At 36.2% G+C, this 15362-nt stretch overlaps 1 protein-coding gene and 1 non-coding gene across 2 annotated transcripts; both read left to right on the top strand.

Annotated features, from left to right (window-relative positions):
* Positions 1-2346: 2346 nt before the first annotated feature.
* Positions 2347-13503, top strand: LOC132634894 (glutamate--cysteine ligase, chloroplastic). Its single transcript, XM_060351036.1, has 16 exons — positions 2347-2612; positions 3863-4185; positions 5031-5181; positions 5340-5447; positions 6471-6563; positions 8010-8093; positions 8315-8383; positions 8461-8531; positions 8615-8683; positions 9434-9527; positions 9599-9688; positions 9780-9860; positions 10219-10311; positions 12502-12582; positions 12670-12739; positions 13113-13503. Exons 2-16 carry the CDS (start codon positions 3872-3874, stop codon positions 13199-13201), a joined length of 1557 nt encoding a protein of 518 aa, XP_060207019.1. The 5' UTR covers positions 2347-2612; positions 3863-3871; the 3' UTR covers positions 13202-13503.
* On the top strand, positions 6899-7025 carry LOC132639026 (small nucleolar RNA snoR111). The gene has a single exon (XR_009582073.1). It is a non-coding gene; the product is annotated as a small nucleolar RNA snoR111 (small nucleolar RNA).
* Positions 13504-15362: the final 1859 nt, after the last annotated feature.

Here is a 15362-nt window from a genome sequence, read left to right as displayed (position 1 = left end):
GAACACTCTTGCAACCCAAGGGGACTGGACTAGGATTCACATCGAATCTGAACCAGTATAAAATATTTGTGCCATTTATTTTTTGCACCTTACTTTAGCATTCACTGAGTAAGTAGTCGACTAACAGATCGAAATTTTTTACAATTCACCCCCCCCCCCCCCCCCCCCCTCTTGCACTTTCATGAACTACTAATGAACTTCGTCAATTGATGACAAGTATCAAATTTGGATTATAAGGATAAAAACTTCATCTATCAATGACGACTATTGTTACAATGATCTCAACATCAACAATCGATGACAAATATATAATTTTTAGATTACAAATGCGTCAACACTTGCATTTGTAAAGGTAAGCACCATTCGTAGTTATCCGTACGACAGTAATTCTCAATTTGTGTGTCGCTGCAATCTCTAAAACCATCCAAAATAAGATTTGGTGGATGGACGAAACTATTATTTATACAGTTTATATTTCATGCACTAATGATATAAACACATATTTTAATATCATTATGTAACTTAAATGTGACAGCATATAATTATATGCATAAATATTTATTAATAACCTTAAACTAAATAATAAATAAAAATATTCGAAATATTAAATTACGTTGATAATGTAAAAATTCATTAAACTTTAATTATAGTAACTAATTAAATCCTTATAAATATGCTTCTTAACACCTCCCTTCGGTGAGGAGGAGGTGAATTAGTAGAGTATAAAAGATTGGTAAAAATTTATCTGTAACATTTGGAGTTTATACAAATTACTAGATGTTTTATTCAAATTGATTTATTATGTGTTACTTGAGCCGAGAATCTGTCGAAAATAGTCTTTTTATCGGTACGGCATAGTCTCTACTTTCTCCATACCCGCATGTGGAAATGCATTGGGCATGTTATTGTTATTAGTAGTGGATGCTTGACATATTGTTGTACATAATTTTCTTAAATTAAACATGATTAAGTAATATACAAGTTTTATCTCATTAAATCATTGAATTGCACTCACTCCATCCCAATTTAAGTGTCTTGCTTTCCTTTCAGGTATATCCAAAAAAGAGTGTATGTCTATATATAGTAAGTTGACAATTTAAATATCATATATTACAAGTTTAAAATTATAAGATTCAAACAACATTTAAGTACATTAGGCACATCTTAAATTTAAGACTACAAGATTCAAAACTTTCGTTTTTATTTCTTAAATTTTGAATGCCTAATCAAATTAAGATAATTTAGAACAAAAAATTTACCTGATATTCGATGCGGTTAAGTATTCATTTATACTATATATAAGCATGAGTTTGGAGGTGGTTTCGTCGTCCACCTCCAACTCATGTTTTTTTTTAAAAAAAACGTGAACCCCATATTTTAAAAATCAAGCAATATAAAAAAAATAAAAAAATGTGGACCCTATATTAAAAGATCAAGCAATATCCATGTAATTCTCAAAGTATCACCCATTAACTCAATAATGATGATTAATTTTTCAAAAGTAGTTCTAAATATATTATTATCAAGCTTCATTTTTTAAAAGTTACTATTACAACTGATTACATTTTGTAGTTCCATGGGTGATATCTTACCTCACCAACTGTAATTCTATAATCAAACTAATTGAATATTGTTACAACTGATAAAATAAATTACTTGGATGTTTATTGCAATGCTGTTTAATATCCTAAAAAGAAACTAAGATGGGTATTACATTCTCAAAACGCATTTTCTAATGTCTTAAGTTTCTAATTATATACGGAGCACCATAATAGCCAAAATAATTTATTAGTACATACTTATGACAGGTTAAGTAAAAAAAAAGGATAGAAATCTTATACCGCATCTATGCCTATAAAAAAATTCACGTCTTAGCCTAGGGGAATGGTAGTTCAAATGACGTTTCCGTACTTAGAAGTAGTTAAAAATTCAAATAGTTTTGAAATTCTGGTTCAAATTTAATTAACGCGTAGTTTAAAAAGTGTCTATTATCTTTTTTCTTAAATAAAGTCATATAAACTAACTGAAACAAAAAATAACATCATGGCACAAATTATTGAATCCGTGCTCCCAAAATTTCTATCTTTACATATGTGACTTTCAAAAAAAATTATAAAATATATCAATTCTTTTTATAATTACATAAAAATAAAATTATAAAAATATGTTGAATAAAATTATAAATATAGGGGCTCTGGTATCTAGTTTATCAAAAAGATTTGGCACATAAATTGTCAACAAATACATCATTTTGTACCAATCTTTATGATAGCTAGTCTTGTCATAAGAAAGCAAGAGGGACCACTGTTAAAACAATGGATAGCGCCGCACCTTTTAGTTCCCCGTGCTACATTAGCCATTCTTTTTCATTCAACCTGAAATACAGTACTCACCCCAAAGCTCAACACAATATAAATAATAAACAAAGAAAAATTAAAGAAATGGGAGTGATAATGCTGTAGTAGCCGCCCCAGTACACCAGAAAAAACATCAAAATCATTTTGGTGACACCCAATTGATTGCTATATATATCTTGAAAAGTTTCTTTCAATTTCCAGTCACTTCTTTAGAACAAACAAACCCTACAATTTTTTTCTCCTTACTGAGCCAAGGTATCAGTTTTTGCCACCTTTATGCTGATTTTAGTTAGTTTTGTTAATCAAGATTCAATTTTTCTGCAATACCCATGGTTTTTTCTCTTTTATTGTTGCATGGTCTGTTTATTTTTGTCACTTTAAGTTGGTTTTGTTTAATCAAGATTCAAATTTTCTGCAATACCCATGTTTTTTTCTCTGTTATTGTAGCATGTACTGTTTATTTTTCTCTTTTTAACTTGGTTTTGTTAATCAAGATTCAGTTTTTCTGCAAAACCCATGATTTTTCTTAGTTTTTGTTTCATGGTCTTGTTAGTTTTGTAGTAATTCTTGTTAATTGCCACATGGGTGTTGATGGTATTGATCAAAGATTCGAATTTTATACATGTAGTTCAAGTAACCTGAGTGGATTGACTGGATTCAAATGTGAATGACACGCACCAAACTAGAAAGAAGAAAAAGATAAATGCTTTTATAATGTGCTCAATACTTGTATCATAGACTAGACTGCTATACAAGTTTCAGTTTTTATAGTTCCTCCCAGTAATTTTAAGTGTCAAGTGAAATGGCATTGTGTAAGGTTGCATTTAACGATCTGGGATCCAAGCGTAATAAATTCAGCATAGCAATATCAAGCCCCATTTTCTTTATTGTGTCCGTATAGATATGGAATGAGAAGGGGGGAGTGTACAGTATGTAAAATTGTAGATCGCTGTGATGTTTTTTTTAATTATTGTTATTGTGATTCAAATCTTATGTTGCTTCTATAGTACATATTAACGTTAATATCCATCCCTATTGGTGATTGAACCTGCTGGGTAGTTGGGTTGGCCCTATTCAATTGTATACAACTATGCTCGTGCTTCACCAAGAAGCGAGAGGTTTATCTTTCTGTGTGTCATAGAATTGGTATAAGAATAATGCTGTGTTTTTTCTACCTGAGGCTCTAAATTGTTGTGTTCAATTTGACGGGCATTCTAATTTGTACAACACTATTTTATGTTAAGACGTCCTGAAAGGTTTGGCACTATTTCACTAATGTCTTTATTATACAACTTCTACAAATTTCAATAGTTCAAATTTATTCAACTAATCAAGTAAATTTCATTTGATGTTTCCCATCAAAAGTACTATTCTATTATTATTTTAATATCCTCTTCTGTTACTAATTAATACACGTCAATCTATAATCTGAATTTCGTGTCCACTCAAATGGTATAACATTCTTGTTAAAATTTGTTGACATCAGTTCCTCCTGTGTTTTTCAGGCACAAAGCATGGCCTTGATGTCTCAGGCAGGTTCTTCACATTGCATTTACTCTGAAAGGATAAGATGTATAGGTGGGAATAGCAACATCCCGAACAATGTGGAGATGTTCAAGATGAAGGAGATATGTTCTTCTTGGAATTCCTCAAGACGAGTGCAAGGGAATTATTTGGATCGTATAGGAGTGGAACGTAGACGAGGACACCTGGAAATTGTTGCTGCAAGTCCTCCAACAGAGGATGCCGTTGTTGCAGCAGAGCCATTAACAAAAGAAGACCTTGTAGCATATCTTGCTTCTGGATGCAAATCCAAAGAAAAATGGAGGTTCGAAGTTAAGCTCTTCTTAATTTGCTTAAATTTCAGTCGCATATGGTTCACCAAAAAGATGAATAATCAGTTTCTCGTTTGTCCTTTATAAGTAGATTTGTTTGTCACTCTGACTATTTAGAAGGCTATAATGATACCTTAATGAACTGAAGCGGATAAAGCTCAGGATTTCTCTAATTTGAATCAAAAGTTGCTTTTTGCTCTCCGCCTATGAAAGCTGGTTACATTCAATGTCTCCTACGAGGTTGTCTTAAAGTCTCACCACATATGCCTTGATTGTCTTTCAAGTATCTTGAGTAATTTATGGATCAATCTTCATCACTTGTGTATTTTTGTTATACAGCTCATTTGTTATGCAGTTGCTCTTTCTTCAGCTTCTGTTATAGTGTCTGAATTCTGATACAGTAAATGTATTTTATACTTTTCGTATGTCATTATTGTGTGTAAGTTTTCACTTTCCATTTCAAAAATAAGTTCTTACTGTCATGCCTTTTAAAATGTGCGTACGACAGAATTAGGACTTGATACTGGTCTTCTTGATTGAACTAACAAGTAGACCATTTGGGCAACTCAATAACTGGAAACAGTAATGTATTTCCTAGGATGCTGCTATTTGTAATTTTCTTGCAAAAAATTGAATTGTTGAAATTTTGGTACTAAAATATATGATGCTGGATTTTGGGAGCCATTTTCCGTGGATCGGGTATTTTTGCATAAATGTGGTAGCTAGGATTCTGCTTCACAAATTATTGGGATATCTCATTTTACTTGACTGTGCGTCTGGATTTAAACTAATATTAATCAGTTCAACTTTTCTTATTCTGTGAAAACTCAATGAGCAGGATAGGCACTGAACATGAGAAGTTTGGTTTCGAGTTTGGAACTCTGCGACCCATGAAGTATGAACAAATAGCCGACTTACTAAATGGTATTGCTGAGCGGTTTGATTGGGAAAAAGTACTGGAGGGTGACAAGATTATTGGCCTGAAACAGGTAGAACGTGAACTTGGTGCCATGCAAACTTTAAATATTCTAGAATGGATAGAAACATAATTTCCTGATTACTTTTGTTCTCAAGTGTAAGTCTGTAGTAACTGTTCAGACTTTACATTAACATAATTGGTGGTTAAATTTGCAATGCCTTCGCACAGGGAAAGCAAAATATATCATTGGAACCTGGTGGCCAGTTTGAGCTTAGTGGTGCACCGCTTGAAACACTGCATCAAACTTGTGCAGAGGTCAATTCGCATCTCTACCAGGTTTGTACTTTTGAAACTCCATTAATTTTCTTTTAAATGAAGTATTGGATAATTAGGTTCTTTTGAACTATAAACTGCTCTAGGGAGGACATGTAAGGCAAATTTAATTATGGGTTAACTTGGCTTGGAATAAAAGGGAATTTTATTTTTTTGAGTTAGAGAAATCCTAGCAGTCGGCCACTTTTGCTTCAGGAGTTGGCTGGTGACTTATTACACTAGAGATTCTAGTTCTGGTACTTCTCAACAGAGTCTTAGAATTGTATTAGAACATCTTGCTGCAAAATAACATTGCTGGGGTTCAAGGTAAGTTAGGACTTCCAAACTGGTCTTTCAATGACCATTTGGAGGCAACATAACAGAAGCTATTCATCTCAGCTTTGACTTTTGTTTTATCTACCTCAACCTTTCCCAAGCAATCTTATCACCAAAAGCAGGGTTCCACGTATGCTTGTGGAGATTCTTGGTCACATATCTCTTCTTTTCCTCGCTTTAACAAAGAGTATGAGCATTGTCCTTTAACATGTTGATAAACATATCCTTTCTGTTGGTTGGACATTACTGAAACTGCAAATGAGCTTGGAGGTCAACTTCAAGTGAGTTTGACATTGTGTTTCTTAGATCATGAAAGTTAATTTGTTTTTTCTAGTAATACATCAGGGTATTATAGTAAGCACCCAGGCATCTATACAAAGATCTCCAAATAATATATATATATATATACAAACAGAATTATTTGCTCCAAAATACATATATACGACAACATAGTTCTCTTAAGCTTCCAAGGAACTTTCTACCAATCTGGTTTCTTGGATTGTCTTACCTTTTGAGGTCTTTTTGATAATCAATAAGATCCTGCATACTCCTGTCCTTGATCTTCAATTTCTGGAGCTTTCTCACAGTATGTTCCTTGATAGTATGCTTGCTGAAGGACGTAGGTCCTTCCTCCCCCCAACCCCAGGAAAAGCTGCACAGATAAAGTTTAAAATTTTGCTGAGTTGTAAAAGTTTTCACTTAATGGCACAGGTTAAAGCTGTCGCAGAGGAGATGGGAATTGGATTCTTAGGAATTGGATTCCAGCCAAAGTGGGGGATGAAAGATATACCAATAATGCCGAAGGTAAAAACGATATACTGATCGATGTTGTAACCAAAAAATTTGTTTGGCATGCTGGTACCTTAGCATCTTATCTCTTTGAGACTGCTATTTCAACAGTGAAAAGATGTTAAAAGCTTTGTACATGAGCATTTCACATATTGGTTCAGCATGTCAAGTGTTGTAGAAGTCTGTTTCTATCGCAATTTCATGGTTCATTACAGTGCAGCCCGGTGCTCAAACTCTCTGATCCCATCGCGTTGCAACACGTCATCTTTTCACCAACAAACCTCTCAGAGATGCCTATTTCACATAGTTATTTTTGAAGTGAAATTTCTTTCTAAGCCTCCTGATGATCATGAAAATGAGGAATAAGTCTTCTTTGTCTCATCATCATTGATTCTGTGAGGCAAAGAGATGACAGATGAGATATTGTTCCAGTGATTACTCATTCAGATTGACGGTTCAGATGTTGCTCGTCCACATTTTATCCCTTCTCTAAAAGACATTGAGGAGATGTAAATAAAGGTGTAAAACTTTCGATTTGAGCTAATCATTCATCATCTCCATTAGGCAAATTATGGTTAATAGCAACAACAACAAGAACAACATACCCAGTGTAATCCCATAAGTGGGGTCTGGGGAGGGTGGTGTGCACACAACCTTACCCCTACCTTGTGAGGGTAGAGAGCAAATTTTTATTAATAGCAAAGTATGTAATAAAAGGACGAAGGGAATGAAACTTCATGTTCTTCTTGTAGTGGTTTCGTTCTGTTGAAACAGTGTTTGATTTCAATCCAGAAGGAAGAGGATTTTCAAAAGCTTAATTAACCATTCTGCTTGGCACAGTACATTGTAGTTAGGAAGATGGTGGATTTTCCTATTTGACCAATAGGGCAATGAAGAATATATGGCTGTCAGCATTTTTATCTCTGAATTGACAGTAAGTGAATTGTAAACCCGATCCTTGGACCAGATCTAATAATTATTTTCCAATAATTGAAAATTGTTAATAGATCTTACCTACCCTTTTTATCCAGCAGAGTCTTCACAATTTAGAATCGCAAATAGTTTCCCCCCACTCTACCCCACAAAGGTAGGGGCAAGGTCTGCATACATCCTACCCTCCCTAGACCCCACGTGTGGGATTACACTGGGTATGTTGTTGTAAATAGTCTCCCCCCACTAGTTTATTTTGATGTTCTTTACTTATTTATAACTAAGCTAGAATTGTGGTATGTTGTTTTGATTTGCAGCTGTAGTTTAAAAATAATGTTTGCACCATTTACTGCTATTCATATTTTATGCTATATGCAACATCATGTTCTCCTCACACCTTAACATTATTTGTGCTGTCATCTGGTTTTTAGCTCTGAAAGATTTATCTAATTTTTGCTATTTTCAAGTATAATTTGACCTCTGAGATCTGCAACCAGCTGGTATTTTCACTGACAAAGTACTTTGACTCAGGGGAGATATGAAATTATGAAAAATTACATGCCCAAAGTTGGCTCACTTGGGCTGGATATGATGTTTAGAACATGCACTGTTCAGGTAAGCGAAATGATTTTGTTTTCCTTCCTTTATTTCCTTTCATTTTGATGGGATGTCATTGCTCTTTGGCTATTGGACTGTATACCCCTGTGCATTCAAAAGCTATATTTGACTCTCTCTCTTTTTTTTTGTGTGTGTGTGTGTCTGGGCTCCAAGTCATGCCCTGCATCGTAACATGCATTAGTAAGTAAAACCAGTATTTACGAATATGTTGTTGACAGGTAAATCTGGACTTCAGTTCTGAAGCTGACATGATCAGAAAGTTTCGTGCTGGTCTTGCCTTGCAGCCTGTATGTAACCTGTCCTTTATGTCCTTTCTCATTCTACATGAAAGTTTATGTAGTTATCTGACTATATAATGAAACAGATTGCTACAGCTCTCTTTGCAAATTCGCCCTTCACTGAAGGAAAACCTAATGGTTTTCTCAGCATGAGAAGGTATGTGTATTAAACTACAGTTCTTGTTTCTCTGAGGACTGTAATAAGAGTTGTACATAACAGATCTTTGTTTGTTTCACCAGCCACATTTGGACCGATACAGATAATAACCGCGCTGGGATGCTTCCCTTCGTCTTTGATGACTCTTTTGGGTAAGCTTCTCTTATTTTGGAAAATTCTTATGGTTTCTTGAGTCATGACATATTACTTCCTTTCTTCAGTCAAGATTATGTTTGCTAAAGTAGGCCAAATAGTAGGGCCATTAGGAATCATATTAACGTTTTCTTTTTCTCGTGGTACTTGTAAGATGAAAACCTTAAACTGCTTATATGTCTAACCTAATTCTTCTAAAAAAAGAACATTCAACCTTTTTACTTATAAAGAAAAAGGCAATTCAACCTATTTAACCACATATGTTGGGCTGGTGCATAATATATGTACTTGTGACCACATGGAGGAGACATTCCTGTTTACTAGCAATCAACTTCACTTTTTGAATGCTGAGTTGAGGTTCATTACAGCCATTTATGCGTTCACAACTGATTTTTAGCTGGAATTGTGTGTTCATCTTTTTTGTTACCCTTGCTGCTGTGGGACAGTCACCTTTGAAAGGCTTCTTTATTTGTCAGAAGAAAGCATGTTTCCTCCCCGTGGTCCTTTGGTTATATACTTGTCCTACATTATATACTTGAGTTAGGTTCGGGAAATGGATAGAATTTATTGAAGTTTGAAATGGGTTGTCCTAACCTGCTTTGAGGTCTGTTGTTCAACAGAGTTATGCAATGGGTTAAAAATCAATGAAAATGTGTATTTAGTGTTAATGAATTCATTCTGTCATCTCCAAAACTTTCATTGTTAAACTTCATTGTCACAACAACCACTTACTGTTTTAATGGGCACAGGTTTGAGCAGTATGTGGATTATGCACTTGATGTTCCTATGTATTTTGTCTATCGGAAGAAGAAGTATGTTGATTGTGCTGGATTGTCTTTCCGGGTATGTTAATTATCAACATTACAGATTTATAAATGTCATTCTCTTGTACTTATTTAACAACATTGTTGCAGGACTTCATGAATGGAAAACTTCCGCCAATTCCCGGCGAATATCCTACTCTTAATGATTGGGAGAATCACCTCACAACAATATTTCCTGAGGTATGCGAGCTTCATCCAATAAAAATGTCCTTTACTGTTGGTTCGTCTATGTATAGTTTATGGAAGTTTGAACTTGGGTTGACTTTATCAGGTCAGACTCAAAAGATATCTGGAAATGAGGGGTGCTGATGGAGGGCCTTGGAGAAGGTTGTGTGCACTGCCTGCATTCTGGGTATGAAAGCTGTTTCTCTAGAGCTCATGATGTTGGTTTTTTTGTTTTGTTAAAAAAAAAAAAAAAGAAAGAAAAAAAAAAAAGAGAGAGAGATTGAGAAGAAGAAGAAGCTAGTATTACTTTGTGACCTTAGAGATAGAAATAATAGTAGTTGCAGCAAAGTTCTGCTTAAGCCCAACCACCTCCAACAGTCAGAAAAGCAATAGGGAAAGGGAGATTGGAATATGGTTGTGCTAACCTCCCCCTCCCACAAAAAGGAACTACTTTCTCTTTGTCCTTTGTATTGGGACTGTTATTACAGCATTATGGGCTACTTTGAACCAAATAGCTTAGTTAATCTTTCTTTTGATAATTTCAGGTGGGTGTACTCTACGATGAGGAGTCTTTGCAAAGCGTTTTGGACCTGACGTCTGATTGGACTGCAGAAGAAAGAGAGATGTTGAGGAATAAGGTAATGTATGCTTTCTCATTGAAGATTATCATGGTGAGATAAATAATCATGCATTTCCTCCTAATATGCAATTAGCTAATACATCCAAGGCTCATTAGTTCCAAGAGAAATCCTATGGAGATGTTTGGAGGCTAAAGGTGTACCTGTAGCATACATTAGGGTGATCAAGGACATGTATGAGGAAGCCAAAACTAGAGTAAGGACAGTAGGAGGGGACTCAGAGCACTTTCCAGTTGTGATGGGGTTGCATCAAGGATCAGCTCTTAGTCCGTTTTTATTTGCCTTGGTGATGGATAGATTGACGCGACAAATTCAAGGTGAGGTGCCATGGTGTATGCTTTTCGCGGACGACATAGTCCTGATCGATGAGACTCGTAGCGGAGTTAACGCTAAGCTGGAGGATTGGAGACATACCTTGGAGTCTAAAGGATTTAAGCTGAGTAGGACCAAGACAGAGTACTTAGAGTGTAAGTTCAGTGAGACACCCCAGGAGGTTGGCGTGGAAGTTAGGCTTGGTGCTCAGGCCATCCAAAAGAAAAGTAGTTTCAAGTACCTTGGGTCTATCATGCAAGGCAGCGGGGAGATTGACGATGATGTCACACATCGTATTGGGGTAGGGTGGATGAAATGGAGGCTAGCTTCAGGAGTGCTATGTGACAAGAAGGTGCCACCACAACTGAAGGGCAAGTTCTACAGAGTGGTGGTTAGACCGGCTATGTTGTATGGGGCGGAGTGTTGGCCAGTTAAGATCTCTCACGTTCAAAAGATGAAAGTTGCCGAGATGAGAATGTTGAGATGGATGTGTGGGCACACTAGGAGCGACAGGATTAGAAATGAGGCTATTCGGGATAAGGTGGGAGTGGCCTCGGTGGAAGACAAGATGCGGGAAATGCGACTGAGATGGTTTGGGCATGTGAAGAGGAGAGACATAGATGCCCCAGTGCGGAGGTGTGAGAGGTTAGCCATGGATGGTTTCAGAAGAGGTAGGGGTAGGCCAAAGAAATATTGGGGAGAGGTGATTAGACAGGACATGACGCAGTTACAGCTTACCGAGGACATGACGCAGTTACAGCTTACCGAGGACATGACCTTAGATAGGAAGGTGTGGAGGACCCACATTAGGGTAGAAGGCTAGTATATAAGTCTCGTTATCTTTCCTTATTAGTAGGCGCATTAGCGCATTATAATTTCTTGTGCTTTGATTTATGTTATTATTTGCTACTTTCTGTACTTTGATTACTCTATTTTATCTGTGCCGCTTTCGTGATTTGCATTTTCATATCGCTTTGAATTCCTTGATTATCCTGTTTTACTGTGTCGCTTGCATTATTTCATTGCAATATCGTTTTAAATCTTTTAACCTTATCTGACCCCCTTTTTATGCTTCTATTGAGCCGAGGGTCTCTCGGAAACAGCCATCCTACCTTGGTAGGAGTAAGGTCTGCGTACATTATACCCTCCCCAGACCCCAAGATGTGGGATTTCACTGGGCTGTTGTTGTTGTTGTTGTTGTTGTATCCAAGGCTCATTAGTCTGGACTTTGTATTGTCATACTCTTGGAACGGAATGGTACCATCAAATTGTTTTATTATCAAGTAATAAATCCTTTTTTATTCGTTGTTTTTGTTTTCTATCTTCTCATGAAGTCGAGCCAGGGAAACAACCACTAATGCTTGCATTAGGGTAGGCTATCTACATCACACCCCTTGACGTGCGGCCCTTCCCCTGACCCTGCTAATGCAGGATGCTTTGTGCACCGGGTTGCCCTTTACCTTCTCATGATGTCAAATTTGAACTTCGGAACTTGTTAACATGATTGTGTGAGAAAACATCCAATATCTCTGTTGTAGTCATTACTCATTATTCATTTTTCTTTCTGTTATCTCAGTTTGTTATCTTCTTGATGATTTCAATGTCAGATGTTAGAATTGGTCCTTATGTTCATGCTTGAGAAAAGAGAGAACTGGAATAGGCCTTTATATTTTTATTTTTTAAACTCTGAAATCCTATCTATATTAAGATATGCTTGCTCTTGTCCTTGTGGATCTTGGACAAGCAATGAGATGAGACCATGGACTTTACATCTGAAAAGCAATTCCATTTGATCAAGTTCTAATTTTCAGTTCAGATTTGTCGTTTTCATAAATCATATGGATTACTAGAGATGATTAATATCGCCCCTTCTAGTAGGTGCCAAAAAGTGGTCTGAAGACACCATTTCGAGATGGATTGCTTAAGCACGTTGCTCAAGATGTTGTCAAGTTGGCAAAGGTGGGTTAAAGCTTCTAATGCTCCATGGCTTGGTATATGTATATTTCAACTTGTTTACTAACTTATTAGTTGCTTTCTGATTTTCAGGAAGGCTTGGAGAGAAGAGGCTTTAAGGAAATGGGATTTTTGAATGAAGTAACCGAGGTAGTCAAAACGGGTAAGTAACTTCCCCTAGCTACTTAAAATTTATGTTGAGAGATTATCTTTTTGAAATTGTGTCAGTATCTCTTTGCTTGTTCTCTGGATACAACACAATGCCAAAATGATACTCCCTCTGTCCCATTTCACATGTCTTTAGTCTTTCCCAAAAAGAATTACGCATGTCTAACTTGAAACTTCCAATTTTACTGTAAATGACGATTTTATAGCCACAGAAAAGTCAGTCTCTCTTTCTTAGATTTTGGATCCAGTCAAATACCGTCATATGAAGTGGGATCGATGGAGTAATACATTCTTTAAACTGCTAGACCTGTTTAGAATTTCAATTGAACTGTTCTTTGTACCTGACATGCATCAATTATTTTTGTTAGGTGTAACACCAGCTGAGAAGCTCTTGGAATTGTACCATGGGAAGTGGGGACAAAGCGTTGACCCTGTCTTTGAGGAGCTTCTCTACTGAAGTTGTTTGAGAGAGTGCATTTCAATTCAGCCCTTTTCTGTGTAGTAAATGATTTCTCAATTTCTTTTTGAGAGTTATATCAGCCGATTTTGTCTATCATGAGACAAATAATCCAGCTAGCCAGATTAAAATATGTAACATGTATCTATGGACCGAAACGTCGTATGCAGCTCTGCCTTTGGGAGATCTGATCAATCTGCTTTCAAATGGCATTTGTATACACTGGGACATACATTTTCCCCACAACAGTAACATAGTCAAGTTAAAGAAAATAAATGTACCTTGGCACCTTTACTTGTTTATGCTTTAGACTCTTTTTCTGCCTCCTCTCTCTCTCACGCGCACAGACCATGACGAGCAGTGCCGAGTTAAATTCTTGTAAAGATGAAGTTCCATATGAGGGACTATAATCTGCATTTAGCAGCAAATTTTACTGTAATTTTAACAGGTAGATGCTGCATTATTATTACACAGCCCACAGGTAGCAGCTACATTTGCAACAGTGCAGTGTTTAGTTACAAAATAGAGTACCAGCTTTATTCACTGTGCTTGAGCAGATTAATTAGTAGGTATTTATCATGTCAAGATTGAAGGGGTGGATACCAGGGGTCATTTGATAAAAAAAACAAGACTTAGCTTTTTCAGTTTAGTGAGTTTCATCTTCCTGCAAGTCACACAGTAAATTTTTGTTCGGAAGAGCTGCAAAGTAGCCTCTTTACGAACCTTATCACAAAATAGGAACCAAGATGAGCGGATGTCATGTCACCCATGAATATAAGTAGGCTCGCCTGAAATTGGTGGAAAGTAGCAGGTAACTGGTGGAATAGTTGAGGTATACGAAAGCTAACCCGACACCTCCGTGTATATAGGTAGGCTCTTGTGAAGTTGGTGGAAGTTAGCAGGTATTTAGTGAGATAATCGAGATATGTGAAAATTAACCTGACACCGCTATGAATATAAGTGGGTTCTTGTGAAGATGGTGGAATGTAGTAGGTATTTGGTAGGATAATCGAGGTATAAGAAAGTCAACCCGAGATAGCAATTAATAGAGTAAGCTCTTGTGAAGCTGATGGAAGGTAGCATGTATCCAGTGAAATAGTTAGATGTATGCGAAAGCTAACTCCAATTGTACCATTATTCAGAAAATTGCCTCTTCTAACAATTTATTGATTTGTTGTTAGCGCATGCAATTTTTAACAAGTTACACTATTTGATTGTATGGCTAAAAAATGAGTGGTTGATCAAAATAAACAACCCCATAAGTGATATGCAAGGGCATAATGTCATTGAATGGCTTCCAACGACAGCAGAGACATATAGCATAATTCGGAGCTTAGAGGACTCATTTTTAGCTTTTTCTTGCAAGTCTTTTGAAATACATATGACTGAAGTTTATACAAAAATGATTGAATTCAGTAGCATATGGCTGAAGTTCAGGCAAAAAAGACTTAACTTTAGCCATATGTTGTTGAATGTGATCATATGAAACTTCACACATTGACAAAGTTTAACTTCAGACGTGCATGCATGCATGACGTTGTTCCGAAATTGATACCTTTGTAAATTTTTTACTCTTTGCGGATAAGGCTTAAATCGAGACCCGACAATCGGGTATTCATGTTTTATATATTTCTTATCTGCCACTGTACTTGGGCCTCAGTGCATATGCTTCGGCCCAAAGTAACTAGCAAGTCCAGAAAGTTCATATATCTATATGGGCCACATTAGAGAAGCTTGACTTTTTACAGCCCACTGTTTTTAACTTGGGGATCAAGAAAACCAGGGGCCAATCAGCGAAAATCCCTAGACAGTTTTTTCCGTAATAATTACACTGCAATCATAACAACTATACGCGCCCCTTGAGACCGTGCTGGCACGCCAAGGTATTGTTCTTAACCAAAAAATTGAATAATCAACATTGACTTGACTTGACTGGGTTGTTAGATGAAAAATTGACAATATTTTGGTTTTATTTGGTGTTGACGAGATAACTTAAAATTTAATCGAACTAAACCAACCATTTATAAATATAAAGAACTTATGCTGATTATTTTAAGTTCATAGATCAAACTAAGCGGGTCCGAAGCTAGCATATGTTACGAATTCGACCGAACCCAATAACTTTGGTTCAACATAAGTAATGCCTAATATGAACAATTTA

The sequence above is a fragment of the Lycium barbarum genome, chromosome 4 (genome assembly GCF_019175385.1).
Source record: "Lycium barbarum isolate Lr01 chromosome 4, ASM1917538v2, whole genome shotgun sequence".
In the NCBI taxonomy this organism is placed as follows: domain Eukaryota; kingdom Viridiplantae; phylum Streptophyta; class Magnoliopsida; order Solanales; family Solanaceae; genus Lycium; species Lycium barbarum.
This window is presented reverse-complemented; position numbering and strand designations above follow the sequence as displayed.

Coding starts and splice junctions, on each gene's coding strand:
- LOC132634894 (XM_060351036.1), top strand. CDS start 3,872: ATGGCCTTGATGTCTCAGGCAGGTTCTTCACATTGCATTTACTCTGAA. Junction 4,186..5,030: donor AAATCCAAAGAAAAATGGAG/GTTCGAAGTTAA, acceptor CTCAATGAGCAG/GATAGGCACTGAACATGAGA. Junction 5,448..6,470: donor TCAATTCGCATCTCTACCAG/GTTTGTACTTTT, acceptor TTAATGGCACAG/GTTAAAGCTGTCGCAGAGGA.